The sequence below is a fragment of the Notolepis coatsorum genome, assembly GCF_963971535.1.
Source record: "Notolepis coatsorum genome assembly, chromosome: 4".
NCBI lineage: Eukaryota > Metazoa > Chordata > Actinopteri > Aulopiformes > Paralepididae > Notolepis > Notolepis coatsorum.
This window is the reverse complement of record NC_140168.1, coordinates 183789114-183807290: the sequence shown is the minus strand read 5'-3', so window position 1 is coordinate 183807290 and position 18177 is coordinate 183789114. Positions and strand designations below refer to the sequence as shown.

Here is an 18177-nt window from a genome sequence, read left to right as displayed (position 1 = left end):
TTCCATGACAAACAGCTCGATTTCCAAGACCTGTATTTTGTCAGCGTATATGTAACGGACATTTCATTGTTGAACAGCTAAATTGAATGTCCCAGGTAGAACAATCACTCAGGACTTGACATTTGACCCATCTCAAGCCCCGCCCTCTTTTCTTGATCCTCCAATCACCAACTGTCGCTTCCCTCGGAACAACAACGTTTGTCCAAAGGGAAGCAATGGTTTGCGATTGGAGGATGAAGAAAAGAGGGTGGGGCTTGAGATACGATCCATTGGGGAAAAAAAGTCTGCAATAAGGTAAAGTTCAGCCTATCAAACTTCAGGTACATAAGAAACTTCCTTTCAACCGAGGCAGCAAAGCTATATTTTCATTCAATGGTTCTTTCCCACATCACATACTGTTTGATAACCTGGTCCAATTCACATTCCACCATTCTGAAACCACTTCAATCACTATACAAACAAGCAATAAAAATTCTAGACAAGAACCCATTCAGGTACCATCATTGTCACATTCTAAAAAAATATAATCTACTCAGTTGGGAAAACCTGACCCTATATCAAAACGTCTGTCTAGTTTTTAAAATAAAGTGTGGATTGGCTCCTCCTCCTTTGTCTGGTTTCATCAACCTCAAGTCTGCCTCAACCAGGAACACTAGAGGTGCGGCAAGGGGGGACTGTACAATCCCTTTAAAAAAAGTGTATTTGGCCAGGCCGTCTTCTCATACAGAGCATCCCACCAATGGAACTCAATTCCTCAAACAATTAGAGTGTCCACATCATACCATTCATTCAAGTGCAGGGTTAGGGCATGGCTCATTGAAAACCAGAACTGTCAACACTGAGGTGTCTGTGTGTGAATGAATGAATGAATGAATGAATGAATGAATGAATGAATGAATGAATGAATGAATGAATGAATGAATGAATGAATGAATGAAAACTTTATTTAACAGATTGCAGAATGGGTACAATACAGTACGGCTCAATACATACAATTGTTAAGGGGATGCAGACCTGAGAAAGACGTTTGTCTTGTTTCCATCAGGGTCCCCCATTTTCAATTCATATAGACATTTATGACATACACAACATACATGACATTTATGGCATAGGGACATATAGGTATTTAGTACTGATACATTTGTGACATAAGCGGTATTCAAATATACAGTACTGTTACCCCTAGATCCTGACAGAGTATATACATATGATGGGGAGGGGACTGTACATTAGGAGGGGGTGGGTGGGTGGGAGGGAAATATACATACGGCGGGGAGGGAATATATACATGCAGTGGGGAGGAGACTGTCTATTAGGAGGTGGTGGGGGTTTTGGGCATTTACGGTGGCCAGTTTGCCAGTGTGTATGTGTGTGTGTGTGGATATGGTGCGTCTGTCTATGTCTGGGACTCTTAATATGTCATGATGTGCTCTGTCCTTGTGTCCATGACTGTATTGTGACCTGTATCCCTACTATGTCTATGTGCTTTTGTTGTGTTTTTATTCTAATGTTATTTATCTTGATTTTATTCTGTTTTTATTGCTAACCCTTTTTTTTTACACAGGATTTTAGCCTGTACATTCTGGCAGGGGGACTGCCAATGGAAATGAGCCTTTTGGCTAAAATTGGGTGCATTTACATCTGTAAAATGTTTTATTAATGTACACTGTCCCCCTTGAACAAATAAAGTAAACCTAACCTAACCTAAAGACTTAAAAAATGAGACTTCTAAAAACAGAATTCCCAAAACTCCATGACGGTTCCAGGTTTTATACGACAAATTAGGAACCCTACAGCCTTGCTCAGTGGGCACCCTCGCACACAGTAGTCCAGCGAAAACCCTTACAACCCCACCACACCCCTCTCCCAAAACACAGAAACACTAAACACCCAAATAACATAAACACTCCCATAAAAAGAAACCTTGATTATACAATCCCTGAAAACCACTCGCTGTTGAACGCTGACGCTAAACACAACGCAACGCTCTCCCGACTCCATCCTAACTTCACACCCCACACCCCCTCTCCATCGACCGTGACGTTCTCCAAACATACACGCTCCTTGACTTGGGAGGTGTTGACCAGCCATAACATAAACCCAACACACTCTCTCGCTCCTCGATTTACGAGTGCACTCGACACTCGACCGCTTGCCACTGGGGAACACCAAACCTGAGGGTGGAATAGCTAGCGAATGCGTCGAAAGTGAGTGTGTGTGTGTGTGTGTGTGTGTGTGTGTGTGTGTGTGTGTGTGTGTGTGTGTGTGTGTGTGTGTGGTTCTGAGGGTTGGGGGGTGTTTACACTGGGGTCAGAGCAGCGCAGCAATGAAGAAGAGTTAAAGTGCTCCTCTCTACCAGGGCGAACGCTGCGGGGACGGCAACACTTGAGACACCAACGAGGGACAGGGTTAGTTATGTAGACGACATTAAGGGGGGGGGGGGGGGGGGGGGGGGGGGTGCGGCTGGGTGGCGTAGCGGAGATTGCACTCGTCACCAATGCAAGAGACTCCGGTCTCGACTCCCAGAGTCAGCGTTGCCTGCGGCTTGGGCCAGTCGTCATACTATCTCAATTGGCAGAGGTAGCGGGTGGAAGTCGATGGGTGGTAATTTGGACGTTGTGGACAGCGACTCCTACAGGTCGGTTGGGGACGCCTGCACAGCAGAGACAGGAAATGGCGGGGGTAGTGTGAGCCTCCCACACGTTACACCTCGCCAATGAGAGTCCGCACTGGCAGGTGAAAAGATGCGACAGGCTGCCTCCTTGTTACCGGAGGGGACACGTGATGCAAGGCTTCTATCCTCACTACAGCCGACCAGTGGGAGGCATAGTCTAGCAACGTTCAAGACAGGGGAGGGGAGAATTGAAGGGGAGAATTGGCGATACGAAATTGGGATGAGAGAAAAATAGAAAAATAAGGAGAAAAAGTGGATACAAAAAAAAATGGGGGGGGGGGGGGGGAGTGAGGGCACGAGTTGAGGGGGGGGAGGTAGACACACTCGTACTGAATCAGTGCACATGCACACACAAAAACACAAGAATATTTACAGATGTCTATTGAAATGCAGTCAAATGTTTACTAAGACTCAAAAATCACTTGGGTGAAAAAAGAACAAAACAAGTGACACAAAGTAGTGGAGTAGTGAGCCGCACAGATGGCACAGATGGCACAGACACACTTCTAGCCAAACCAAAACAACGTGTCCGTCAACGTACCTTTCTTCCCCACGTTGATGTGCTCGCTTTCAAACAGGTCTGTGGTCAGAAAGAGAGACATAAGGAGAAGATAAGATAGATAAGATATTCCTTTATTGATCCCCTTGGGGAAATTCAGGCAGCATAGGGGAGGGGGAGGGGAGGTACAGGTAGGACAAACAAGCAGTGTAAACAATATAACAAATCAATATAATTAACTAACTTAACTAACTGAAATATACAGTATTCACATAAGGTGCAGTATGCATAAGGTAGTATTATTGTCCTTTTTAGATTCCTAATAGTTGTAGTTGGATGTCTGGCAGCAGTCCCTGCCCACTGTTGTGGAGTCTGATGGCCGCTGGTATGAAGGAAGCCACAGAGACCAACGAGGCGCCAGCCGGGGAGGCATCATGGCTACGTTCACACTGCAGACGAAAGTGGCCCGAGTCCGATTCTTTCTTGATTTGGGCCCCTTTCATATGTGATCCTAAATCAGATACAGGTCTGATTTTTATCGCAATGCGAGCTCAGTCTGTGAGAATTCATAGTCATAAGTCAGAATCCATGTGACCTTTACGTCATTCTATATTGACATTCATCACAACTCTGCGCTGGCAGGAGTCGTTCTGTGGATACAAACGTGGAAGTATTTGGGGTGATACTTCTGTATAAGCAAAACTTGAGGGGGATATATATAACCGGTCCCAGTGTTGTAGTACTCGATTTTCAGGACTCTGTGACTCAACTTGGACTTGAGCCCTGATGACTCGGACTCGAGCATTGACTGCATTCGGACTCGGAAGGTGCAGACGAGGACTCGGACAGGTTAATTGATTTAAAAAGAAATTGTAATAGGCCCTAATCATTTGGTATAAGATATCGATGGCTAGTGCATTTGTTTGGCTATTGTGTCACAAAGTAAATAAACTCCCTTTGAAACGGTGACCGCTGTGTCATTTATGTTTAACGTAGAATTTTCTTTTATTTATTTGTAGAGTGGAGTGGACTCAACCTTGATGACTTGGACTCAGACTCGGACTAGGGTAATGGGGACTCGACTCTAGCTCTTCTTTGGTGACTCGGACTTGGACACTGACCGGTCTGCGTTTGAATGAATGAACAGTTTGAATGAAACCACAAACTGTTACTTCAGTGTCCTCCATGTTTAAATCCATCTTCATTATCGTTCATTTGAGCATGCGGATCAGTTCAGGAGCATGACCGGTTCACAAGCTGGAATCTGCTCTTGGCCACGTTTAAAAACGAATGTGAACAAACAGCCAAACCAAAAGAGGATCAGAGCACTAAATCAGATCGGAGCACTAAATCAAATCGAGCACCAGGGCCTGCAGTGTGAACGGAGCCAAAGTCGCCGTCCTGCCTCCAAACGCTTATCAGGTTGATTGATTTAGGAGGACGCAGGAGGGAAAAACACAATGTTATTTACAGCCTGGATCCGATACGGTCTGGAAATAGTGGCGTAAGACGCAGATAATACGATCACTCCAAAAGACACGTTTATTACACAGCTGGACTGTCAACATATCCTTTCTGGTGAATCACAAGCAAGAATGACTCAAATTGTCATCTACTCCCCTAGGACACCAGAGCTGCTCACCAGATCTCGCCAGATGTGCCCGTGTTAAAACACTTCAAGTTTGTTTCAAGTTTGTTTATTAATTGTCACAATAAAATACATGTACTTTACAGTGAAATGCTTGGTTCTGTATGAGCCCCTGAGAGTGTGCTTCATACAGTGGAGTAAAAAAAAAAAGGAAGTAAGAAAGTAATTAAAATGGCGGCAGGGTAGCACAGCGGACTTAGCGTCTGTCTACCACCGCAGAGACACTGGTATCGAATGCGGCTGTCAGCGGTGCCTCCGGCTTGGCCGGCCGTCATACTGACACAATTGGCGGTGTCAGCGGGAGGGAAGCCGGTGGGTGGTAATCTGGTCATTGTAAACAGCGACTCCTACAGGTCGGTCAGGGCGCCTGCACAGCGAGGGATGGAAATGGTGAAGGTAGTGTGACCTCCCACGTGTTACACTTCACCAATGAGAGTCCGTGCTGTCAGGTGAAAAGAGGCTGCTGGCTGTCTCCTATGTATCGGAGGAAGCATGTGATAGACTTCAGGGCTCCCTAGACCGACCAGTGGGGGGCACATGCGCGCAACGACCAGGAAGGGGAGGGGGGAATTGGCATAATGACAAATTGGGATGGGAGGAAAATACAGAAAAACAGGAGAAAAAGTGGATAAAAAAAAATAGTGTTTAGGACCCGCCCCCACGCCGCAGCTCGGTAGAGAAAATAAACGAACCCGTATCTAACGGGGTGCAATAATGGCAGAAGGCGTTAGAAGGCGGTATAAGACCGTCTGCCAGCTCAGACACACTCCGAACAGTATGCACAAGGTGTCCCGCTGAATTATGAATGGCAATAGCGAATAAAAAAAATACCGTGACAGAAACGTAGATCTACGTTTCCGGCACTCAACGATTGGGCGACAGAAACGTAGATCTACGAGAACGGCACTGGATGTGTTAAGGACTCTATCTCAGAGTTGTTTACACACACCTGCAATTCTTAGGCCATGTCCAGACGAAACCGATTTCGGTCGTATCTGGTGTAGTCTGACGTCACTTTAGTTTCCCGCGCGGTCCACTCGTATAAGGATTTATCATTGGGAAACTGTATCGACTATTGTAATAGTTCTGCCTCGTGAACATTGGCAAGCTTTCCATTTTTGCACAAAATGAGTTCCATTCTATCACTAACATTATTGTTTAATCATTTTTGGTTGAAATAAAATAAGACGTAATTATTTTACGATTAATTGCGAATTATTTCATGTTGAGCTATAGATTGTGGATGAATACACACAGAGGTACACCATGTTCATGCTTTATTTGATTTAAACGAGACGATTTAGAAATGTGTCCATTGGAAATACATTGCAATTTCAATCGAAGCCGGAAACAACAATGACTAACTATAAATCTGTTAATTTGCTTCATGTATTTACATACCTTGTAATTTTATTTGGTTGCTTTGCTTGTTTGATGTGCGTTTTAATTATTTCCCTTACCTCTGTGATGTATGTATCGTCTGTCTCTTTTCTATTTAATTTAAAATATTTTGCCCCCCCCCCCCACCCCCCACCCCTGTTACCCTTCGAAAGGCCCTCTTGTCCTCTCGCCAAGCTGTCATTGTGAATAAGAACTTGTTCTTAATTGACCTGCCTGGTTAAATAAAGGTTCAATAAAGGTTAAATAAAAATACAATTAAATGAAAAAGACAGATCAACTTTGTGTGGTGAGATTGTGGGGGAATGAGTTACTGTAAATGTTGAGTGCAAAGGTCGTCTTTGACGACACATAATTACAGTAGACAAACTACAGGGTAATTATAGTGTAATAAATTAGAAATAACCAGACATTCAGATCCAGTATTGACAAGTCATTATTTGTAATTACGGACGTGCTTTCTCAGGTAAACCTACAGAAATTACCGCCATTATTACAGAGAATTACCAGATCTATTTGATATGTTATTACCCTGTAATTACCCTGTAATTTGTGTATCATAATACAAAGTGCTACGCAAAGAAAAATAACTACAGTATGAGTGAATGTCTTGTTACCTGGATGTGAGATGTGAGTGAATGTCTTGTTACCTGGGTGGATGTGAGTGAATGTCTTGTTACCTGGGTGGATGTGAGTGAATGTCTTGTTACCTGGGTGGATGTGAGTGAATGTCTTGTTACCTGGATGTGAGTGAATGTCTTGTTACCTGGGTGGATGTGAGTGAATGTCTTGTTACCTGGGTGGATGTGAGTGAATGTCTTGTTACCTGGGTGGATGTGAGTGAATGTCTTGTTACCTGGGTGGATGTGAGTGAATGTCTTGTTACCTGGGTGGATGTGAGTGAATGTCTTGTTACCTGGGTGGATGTGAGTGAATGTCTTGTTACCTGGATGTGAGTGAATGTCTTGTTACCTGGGTGGATGTGAGTGAATGTCTTGTTACCTGGATGTGAGTGAATGTCTTGTTACCTGGGTGGATGTGAGTGAATGTCTTGTTACCTGGGTGGATGTGAGTGAATGTCTTGTTACCTGGGTGGATGTGAGTGAATGTCTTGTTACCTGGGTGGATGTGAGTGAATGTCTTGTTACCTGGGTGGATGTGAGTGAATGTCTTGTTACCTGGATGTGAGTGAATGTCTTGTTACCTGGGTGGATGTGAGTGAATGTCTTGTTACCTGGGTGGATGTGAGTGAATGTCTTGTTACCTGGGTGGATGTGAGTGAATGTCTTGTTACCTGGATGTGAGTGAATGTCTTGTTACCTGGGTGGATGTGAGTGAATGTCTTGTTACCTGGGTGGATGTGAGTGAATGTCTTGTTACCTGGGTGGATGTGAGTGAATGTCTTGTTACCTGGGTGGATGTGAGTGAATGTCTTGTTACCTGGGTGGATGTGAGTGAATGTCTTGTTACCTGGGTGGATGTGAGTGAATGTCTTGTTACCTGGATGTGAGTGAATGTCTTGTTACCTGGGTGGATGTGAGTGAATGTCTTGTTACCTGGGTGGATGTGAGTGAATGTCTTGTTACCTGGGTGGATGTGAGTGAATGTCTTGTTACCTGGGTGGATGTGAGTGAATGTCTTGTTACCTGGGTGGATGTGAGTGAATGTCTTGTTACCTGGGTGGATGTGAGTGAATGTCTTGTTACCTGGGTGGATGTGAGTGAATGTCTTGTTACCTGGGTGGATGTGAGTGAATGTCTTGTTACCTGGGTGGATGTGAGTGAATGTCTTGTTACCTGGATGGATGTGAGTCAGGTCGTCGATGCCCAGCTGGCCCATGGTCAAGCTCAGCTCCGAGTAAGCTTCTCTCTGCCGGTTGAAAATTTAAAATGAATCAGTCAACAATCATCCAATCTGATTGATCCTCCCTGGCAGCCTTCATACCATATCATCATCCCATAGCAGCTCACCCATCAATACTAATGTCCACATATTGTGCCTGAGAAGGAAATGACGGACATATGATGTGTGCACACGCTTACAAACCAGGTCAAACTTGGGGACTCTGGGTTGACTCGTTCCCTAGCCTCAAACCTTAACCTTACCCAGTACTTGCCTTAACCTAACCTTTCATTTCAACTTGTGAGACACTGAGGTTACCCTCATTTACAGCAACAACAAGCTTACAAAACAAGACATAGCAGATATTTTATTGTTTATTCTTATTTGTTGTACCTATATGTATGAAATTGCCGATAAACTAAGACAGTTACAAGTCGACACAGTGGTCGGAGATCATACTTTTAAATGCAGCAAGAGAAGGAAGAACCTTCAGCTTCAGAGTCAGTCAGAGGGCATTCCAGGTGTTGGAAGCATCAAAGGAAAAAGCAGTATCTCCTAGTTCAGAGCAAACTGGAGGAACTCTAAGAATTATTTCAACGTGTAGAAAATGTTCCAAGATTCCATTCCAACAGTGTTGTGATGTAAGAGTTTACCAATACAGGCTTTAAAGGGTGGTTCAACCTTTCAACCAGAGAAGGCCGTCCGACCTTTTCATAAAGGACACAGTGGTGAGCATCATATATTATATCATAAAGGACACAGTGGTGGGTATCATATATTATATCATAAAGGACACAGTGGTGGGTATCATATCTGTCACCAGTAATAAATCTGAGGGCAGAATGATGGACCGAGTCGAGCGGTTTAAGAGTTGAAGCCTATAAATCACATCACCATAATTCATAAGGAAACAGCTTCAATAATGCTCTTTCTACTAATCACAGGAAAGCTGGTTCCATTTCTGTACAGGAAGCCAACCTAACCCGACCCTCTTAAGAAAGAAAGAGAGAAAGAAAGAAAGAAAGAAAGAAAGAAAGAAAGAAAGAAAGAAAGAAAGAAAGAAAGAAAGAAAGAAAGAAAGAAAGAAAGAAAGAAAGAAAGAAAGAAAGAAAGAAAGAAAGAAAGAAAGATAGATCAGGAGGTTCCCGGTTCGATTCCCGCTCCTCCCAGGCAGTGTGTCGAAGTGTCCTTGAGCAAGACACTTAATAACCCATAATTGCTCCCCCTAATGAGCAGGTTGGCACCTTGCATGGTTGCCTTTGTCAGCGGTGTGTGAGTGTGTGGGTAAAAATGTGAGGAACAAATTGTAAAGCGCTTTGGATAAAAGCGGTATATAAATGCAGCCATTTACACACAGACAGACACACACGTCCGTACCATCTGTGGGACGTCCCGGACACGGAGGGGCACCTGAATAACACCCCAGTGGCTCTTGGCACTGATGTCCTCGCTCCTGTCATAGTTGGGGTTCCGCAGGCTGATAAGCACCTGAAAGGCATGATGGGGAATGTAGTCTTTAAGATGAACAGCAGACTTCCCTCTCCTCCACAAAGACTACAACTCCCAATATACAGTGATCCTACACATTAAAAAAAAGAAAAAAATCCAAACCCCGATGTCTTGACTGGATTTGAAGATGTTGGTCCGTGGTTAACTAAAAACAAACTGAAAACTAAAACTAGGTGTGCGGAAAAAAAACATTTTAGTGAACTGAAATAAAAACTAGACTAGAAAAAAAGAAAACCTGAAACTATATTGTGTACTTATCAAACTAACTGAAAAAAAAAATATATATATATATATATATATATATATAAAATGTCTTCAGTCTTTGTTGACTTTGTCAATTTGGTCAAAATTGTCAACATACTATAGCAAGCGTGAGGCAGCATTGGTGCATTATGTGCATCGAGACTAGGACATCTACATGACTGAGAGACAGTTGCCTTTATAAAGTGATGTGTCTGTATTACACAATACCTTCTGAACTTCCTAAATCTGGCCGCTGACAATACAGTATAATATATATATACAAATATATAATAATAATAATAATAATAATAATAATAATAATAATAATAATAATAATAATAACAATAACAATAACAATAACAATAACAATAACAATAATAATAATAATAATAATAATAATAATAATAATAATAATAATAATAATAACAAAAACAATTTAAACAATAAAAACAAAAACTGAAACTTGCAAACCCACTCTGGAAATTAAATTAAACTGAGCTCATTTTAAAAACAAAATGAAAAATACAAAACTATAATAACCCTGATATAACCCTGTATGCTGATGACAGTGTGTGTACAACTAGCAGTATGTAGTCTAAATGTGATTTATGTCTGAACAGCAATATCTTTCCCTCATGCTTTTCCTGACTTTTATGAGCATTTCCCAAACTTGTCATGACCTGGAAGTCATTTACAAGACTTTTCCCAGACCTGCACAGGAGGGAACCTTGACAATATCATGCACGGCAGTGCTTCAAATACGTTTAATAGGAAGCCACTTACCTCCAGGAAGTCTTTGGGGGCATAGACAGGCCTGAAGCGACTGAGATCTGTGGAGGGGCAGAGAAACACACATGAACGTATGCCATACAAGTATGTAATCTGTGATAGACTGCAACCAATCTGGCTACGGGAAACCACCCATTCGCACTGTTACATAAGCATTGAAGCCATTGTCTTTATGTAGTTATGTAGTGGGAGAATTGTAGACCAAGGATATCTGGAAATGTGAACCAAGCCATGTGTCGGTCAGACTTACGGTGTACAAGTTATGTTAAGTTATGTTGTACATTTTGACCTTTGGATATAGCGCTACAGGACGATTAGTGTGATATTTGTTGTGAGGTGTTGGCACATCAACGTCCATCAGTGTGGCAAATTTCACACCTCTATCATTTGATTTTTGTGAATAGCGCCACCATGTGGCCCGAATGACAGACGACCACGCACACCCCTCCCCCATTATGGAGCGAACACACGCGCAGAGTAACACGTCACTTCCTGTTTCCAACACCTGTTTTCCAATTTTTTTTACGGTTTGGCCTGGCAACTCTTAGAATCATACCAGGAAGGATGTTTGCTCCATAGATGCCTCCCCAGCTTGCTTTGCGAGAATCGGGTGGACAACCTAGGAGGAGTACTAGGAGAAGAGGGTGTTTTCCAAGAAATATATATGACGGATAGTCCAAGATGGCCGACGCGGGTGGTCCCGTTTAGCAAAGTTGTAGACCAAACACAGCTGTATATGTGTTAAGAGTATCGCGTCAATCGGAGTTACGGTTTACGAGTTGCGGCTTTTCAAAGTGTGCCATTTTGACCTTTGATCCTAGCGCCGCCGTCTGGCCGATCGGTGTGATATTTGTTGTGATGCGTTGGCGCACCGATATCTAGCATTGTTGCGAATTGCATGTCTCCATCTTGTAATATGTTATGAGAAACAACAATTGTTTGACATTTTTGGGACAGACCTGTAATAAAGCATATTACATATCACTGACAATAGCTCAAGAGGATGCACAGGGATTCCACATGCACAGCTGCTTTAAAAAATATATAATAATAATAAAAACACAAACTTGAACCCTGACCAAGCCACAGTGTTTGAACTTATGACTCCGGACTTGTATCTGTTGCAGTCAAAACAAAGCCGGTGACATTTACGACGGTAACAGAGCAGAACATCCCGGCTGATAGAGATTCGCCAAACTGCGAGAGCGAAAAACCACCCTAAAAAAGGAATCAATGCACAGTGCAGCCTATGATCTCAGGACAATCAAGTGGGAGATTTTGTGTCGATGGACAAAGCAGGAGACAAGTGGAGCCATCTGTGATTTCACTGAGTGACTTTTCCTGCATTGTTCCACTGACTAGGAGAAACACCAACATTTTGGTAAATTAGCTTACCGTCTTCTCCAGAGAGACAAGAAGATAGATACCAGTTTCCTCTCTGTGCATTCAGTAGAAAGCTATCTGGTTGCACGTTAGCTTAGCACAATGAATGGAAGCAGACAGTGCCGGTTAACACCTCTCCCGAAGGCTAACCAGCACTGTCTGCTTCCATTCATTGTGCTAAGCTAGGCTAACGTGCAGCCAGATAGCTTTCTACTGAACGCAGAGAGGAAACTGGTATCTATCTTATTGTCTCTCTCTGGAGAAGACGATAAGCAAATTTCCCATAATGTTGGCGTGTTGCTTTAATAGGTGCTGTGACTCTGCGACTGTGACTTTCCCACCAGTACTTTGGGCACTCTGTATCAAAGCCTGTGAGGAGTAGCATCTAATAAAAGCTATTTTGGTTGTTGCACTTCAAACAAACCACAAAGTCTTCCTCCCACACGCCGTCAAATGGAGCAAAGCTTTGCTGACCATATCACAGATAAGGGTGGCGGCTTCTCTGGAATTCAGTCATACACCCTCACAAATACTGGCCGAAACCATCCCACGATCACAGGAATTACCTATTAAATTTGACATTTAGCTGACGCTTTTATCCAAAGCGACTTACAGGTTCTGTATGACAGGTCAGCAGGAAGGGCACAACTCTATCAGCTGAGTAACAATTAGGGCTGACCCCTATTAGTCGATTAATCGGTCGAAAGGAGCTGTAGTCGACTAACCAACCTCTTAGTCGAATAGTAAAAATATATATATAATTATGGGCGGCTAGGTGGTGTAGTGGGCAAGGCACTCGCCACCAGTGTGGAGACGCTAGGATTCGCGTGTTCGAATCCAGCTCTCCACATTGTTTTCAGTTTAGCTGGTCGTCCGCAGTAATACACATTGGCCGTATTACGGGGAGGGAAAACTGAAGGGTGGGGATCGAACGTTGTGAACAAGCGACTCCTACAAGTCGGTTGGTGCGCCTGCGCAGTAGAATCAGGAAGTGTCGGGGGCAGCGTGAGCCTCCCACGCGTTACTCCTCGACACTGAGAGATCGAGCTGCGCAGGTGAAAAGATGCGACTGCTGTTACCTCAAGTACCGGAGGGGACTTGTGCTATGTATGACTTAGTCCACATTGCAGCCGGCTTGTGGGAGGCAAGAAACAGCGTTCGTGACAGGGGAGGGTTGAATTGGATGATACGAAATTGGGATGGGAGAAAATATAGAAAAATGGGAGAAAAAGTGGACCAAAAAAAAAAAAAAATATATATATATAATTCTTAATTTTTTTTATCATTCTTACCAAAAGAAAAGAGGCCTAGAAGCGTGGCTAACGCTAATGGCACGCATACCAGAGGCTAACTGCCTACAAAAACAGGCACAGAGGCACTGAAAGACGATTTCACCCATCTAATGAACACACTAGACTAGACAAATATCAAGATGTATCCATCAGTGGACCAATTGCATGCTTTTGCAGAGGACAAGAAACCTTCAGTCAACTCCTTCAGACATTAAGCACCCCCCACAGCCCAAATGGAATGATAAAAAAAAATATTATACTTTTTTTTTTATTCTACCAATAGTCGACTAACGGCCAATTTTGGCCAATCATAGTCGACCATCCAAATCCTTAGTCTGGGACAACCCTAGTAACAATGTTCATCAAAGTGTTGAATAGAGAGAGACATATTAGTATAGTTTGACACAATTATTATCAAACAAGCTGCAGGGCGGGACGGAGCTTCCTGGAAGCCTACACTTCAGTGCCTCACTAACAGACCCAGCTGTGAATTATACTAATTGAGGCATGTCATTAACCCTTTCACTACCACACTACAGGTTAACCCTTTCACTACCACACTACATGTTATGAAAACGACCTATAAGATTCCCTAGATGGGAAAAGCAAGGCATACATACATTAGGAGATGTTTTCAACAAACAGGGTATTTGTAGTTATGATGAAATAGAAAATAAATTTAATCTCACCGGTTCCACATATTATTTTTACGCACAATTATTGTTGTTTGAAGGCTCACGGTGTTCCATTAAGGATACCAATTGCACACCACAGATACCACAAATGTTTCTATGAAAGAGAGACATCAAGAGGTTTTGTATCAGATTTTTATCATCAATTACTAACGGCCTCGTATGAAACCCTCCACCTAGACTCTATTTGGAGGAGGGATATACCAGACCTGGAAAAAGATTTTGATTGGCAAGAAGCCTGGGCAAATGTTCGACTTGCATCAAGGAACCCGGACCATCAACAAATCAATCTTAACTATATTCATAGGACATACTTGACTCCTATAATGGGGGGGACATTTATGCACATGTACTGGGACTGCCCACCAGTTAAGATATTCTGGAAAGAAGTGACCCAGCAATTATCAAATCTCTTAATTCTGAATATACCTGTACACCCCTCTGTATTACTGCTGAATGATGTTTTTGAGTATGCAGTATCTATACAGCTAAAGAGATTTGTTTTATCTGGTATTACAGTGGCTAAAAAACTGATAGCATCACGATGGATTCAACCGGAAAAAATTTGCCGAAAGGTCTGGATTCTTACATATCTCGATGTGATTTATCTAGAAATATCTACAGCAAGAATTTTGGGTCTCAATGAATCCAAATTGACAATGTGGTTAGAAGTGGTGGAGAGAATAAAAGCTAGCATATAATGGTAGTGTCTGGTTAGGAGCGAATGATAATGGATGGATTATCCATTGGGGGGTCCAGGGTGGGGGGTGCGAGCAAGAGCATATGTGTGTAGGGGAATAGATGGCAGGTATTAGGGGCATATCTTGTATAAGACATTTATCTAAACAGTGATTTAATTTGATGTGCACTGTTAACAATGCTTGTATGTATATCTAATCGTGTGTTGTCATGTTTGTTTATGCGTTTGTTTAAAAAATAATAAAAAAATTAAATACAAAAAAAAAAAAATGTAACTAAGAGTGATTTGAACTTGTGACCATAGGCTCCACAGCCAGCTGACGAACGAGTTGAGCTAAGTGTGTCGATGTTAAAACTGAGTGACTAATGCATAATTTACACTTGTGCCAATTGCGTGCGTTTGTCTAATATGTCATGTTCTACGATACCCATTTCAGCGTGCGTGTGTGCGAGGGCTCTCGCATTATTATTATTATTATCTACGCTGCGTGTGTGCGAGGGCTCTCGCATTATTATTATTATCTACGCTGCGTGTGTGCGAGGGCTCTCGCATTATTATTATTATTATCTACGCTGCGTGTGTGCGAGGGCTCTCGCATTATTATTATTATTATCTACGCTGCGTGTGTGCGAGGGCTCTCGCATTATTATTATTATTATCTACGCTGCGTGTGTGCAAGGGCTCTCGCATTATTATTATTATTATCTACGCTGCGTGTGTGCGAGGGCTCTCGCATTATTATTATTATTATCTACGCTGCGTGTGTGCGAGGGCTCTCGCATTATTATTATTATTATCTACGCTGCGTGTGTGCGAGGGCTCTCGCATTATTATTATTATTATCTACGCTGCGTGTGTGCGAGGGCTCTCGCATTATTATTATCTATGCTCATGCGCGCACTCATACTTGCGTGGGGGCAAAACTAGCGTGGGGGCGAAACTAGCGTAGATCAGTGGCCAATCAGAGCAACGCGGAAGGACAAGCCACTTGCTTAAAGCATAGACGCGACCTGGCTCCCAAGAGAAGACAGACTATGCACCCACTGCACACAAGAGGTGGAAACCGAGCTCCACTTCTTAACAACCTGCCCACTATACCAAGACATCAGAGACATATACTTCCCACAAATTGCAAACAAGGACATCCAACGGAATACAACCACCATAAAGACTGTACAAGAAATTCCTTCTGTAATGTACTGATTTCTCTGTTTGATTGTTTTGTTTTGGCAATGTAAACATATGTTTCCCATGTCAATAAAGCCCATTTGAATTGAAATTGAATTTTGAGAGAGAGAGAGAGAGAGAGAGAGAGAGAGAGAGAGAGAGAGAGAGAGAGAGAGAGAGAGAGAGAGAGGAGATAGAGAGAAAGAGAGGGAGAGAGAGAGAGAAAGAGGGAGAGAGTGAGAGAGAGAGAGAAGAGAAAGGAAAATAATCATAATCATAAACTGATAAGATTCATAAGAGCCCCATCTGTGGTACAGGGGCAACAGTGGCTCAGGAGGTAGAGTGGTCGTCTGGTAGTCGGAAGGTTCCAGGTTCGATTCCCGTGAGTGAAGGAGAGTGAGATAGAGTGAGAGAGTGAGATAGAGTGGTATAGAGTGAGAGAGATAGAGAGAGATAGTGAGATAGAGAGTGAGACAGAGAGAGACAGAGAGAGATATAGAGACACAGAGAGACACAGAGATAGAGAGAGTGAGATAGAGAGTTAGATAGAGTGAGATATAAATAGAGAGAGACAGAGAGAGAGTTAGATAGAGAGAGTGCGATAGAGATAGAGACAGATAATAATAATAATAATAATAATAATAATAATAATAATAATAAACGTTATTTGTATAGCACCTTTCATACAGAAACTGCAGCTCAAAGTGCTTCACAACAGAAAAAAAGACGGGCATAAAATGAGCACATAAAGTGCAGACATATAAAATCACAGTTTTTTACATTAGGATCTAACATCCCAACAGGCCACCTTGTTTATGGTTTGATTCAGTTTTAAATAGACAATAATAAAAAGAATAAGATAAAATAGACAAAAGTAAAATAGTGCAATAGTGCAGTGCAATAAAATTGTAGAATAGAATAGATTTAAAAATATATATATTTTACAGTGCAATAAAATAGTTCTGGATTACTGTTCAACAGTTCAAAGTCGTCTTTCTTTTTTAAACTTTGACCAGTCAGCTGGTTCTTTTTGCGTTTATCGCTTTTTCTCTGGTCAAGTATGACCGACAGAAACAGGTTGAATGGGGGTACAGATGGGGGGAAAGACACTCTGAGAAAGTACGGCTTGTCCGGGAGTCGAACTCGCTACCCCAGATCCGTGACTCGCACGGTTGTCCCCGACGCCGAAATAGAGTTCGAGGTATGCGGTGAGCTACTGGAGCTCCCCTCAAAGTCGTCTTTACCCTCTCTGTTTGGTATCCACAGTTTAAAACTTGACAGTCTTCCCTCCTGTTTTATACCCACTTTGACCCTTTGAACCTCCCACCCAGGGCAAACCTCCCTCTCAGGGCGCAGTTCCCTCTCTCAGGGTTCAGTTCTAGGCCTGGGTCCTACACAGTTTTAAAGCCTGACAGTCTCTTGTTTGATACCCACAGTTTAATACCTGGCAGTTTTGAACCTGTAATAAAAAGGAATAGACAAGAGTAAAAGAATACAGTGCAATAATAGAATAGAATAGATAGCAATAGAATGGACAGAGTAAAATAGTGCTACAGTACAATCAACAGCGGGGTGTATTAGAAGGCTATGGTGAAGAGGTACGTTTTTAGCTTATTTTCTTTAAATATTAAGAGATCTAGCTTCCCTAATGTCCATAGGTAGTGTGTTCCATAACTTTGGTGCATAGTTTGCAATGGCTGCATCCCCGATTTTCCTTAGACTGTGGCTTGGAACCTTCAATAGACCAGTAGTAGATGATCGCAATGTTCTAGGAGGCACATAGTTGACTAGAGAATTTGCAATGTAGCTTGGTCCTTTTCCATTTAGTGCTTTGTATATAAGGAGGAGGACCTTGAAATCAATTCTAAATGTTACCGGAAGCCAGTGTAGGTTAGCTAATACAGGATTGATGTGGTCTCTCCTCTTGGTTCTAGTTAGTAGCCTAGCTGCCGAGTTTTGAATGAGTTGGAGTCGTTCTGTGTTTTTTTGGAGGCCAGTGAGGAGTGCATTACACAGACCCGGCGGCATGGGCGGGCATTAGGGGTCCGGGCCGCGTGAATATTTTAGGCAACCAACTTGTGTTTAGCGTTTCTCTGATTGGCCACTACGCCCATGTGAACGCGGCAGCGCGAGAGAGCTGCAGCGCGGAAATAGGCTGTCTATTGCCATTCTCTAAGACAAACTCTAACCTTAACCAGCTCCGAAACAGCGCCTAAACTTAACCCTTCTAACCTTAACCAACTCCGAAACAATGCCTAACCTTAACCCTAACCTTAACCAACTCCGAAACAATGCCTAAACTTAACCTTAACCAACTCCGAAAGAATATTGCCATTCTCTA

General features: G+C 42.7%; 1 protein-coding gene across 1 annotated transcript in view; it reads right to left on the bottom strand.

Annotated features, from left to right (window-relative positions):
• The window catches only part of tbc1d19 (TBC1 domain family, member 19), a gene marked incomplete at its 3' end in the record, with an annotated part of 94080 nt that overhangs the window by 48804 nt on the left and 27099 nt on the right, over positions 1–18177 (bottom strand). Inside the window, 4 exon segments of the mRNA XM_084312183.1 lie at positions 3216–3254; positions 8016–8088; positions 9439–9549; positions 10597–10643. Of these exon segments, the coding sequence (XP_084168309.1) occupies positions 3216–3254; positions 8016–8088; positions 9439–9549; positions 10597–10643 (270 nt within the window).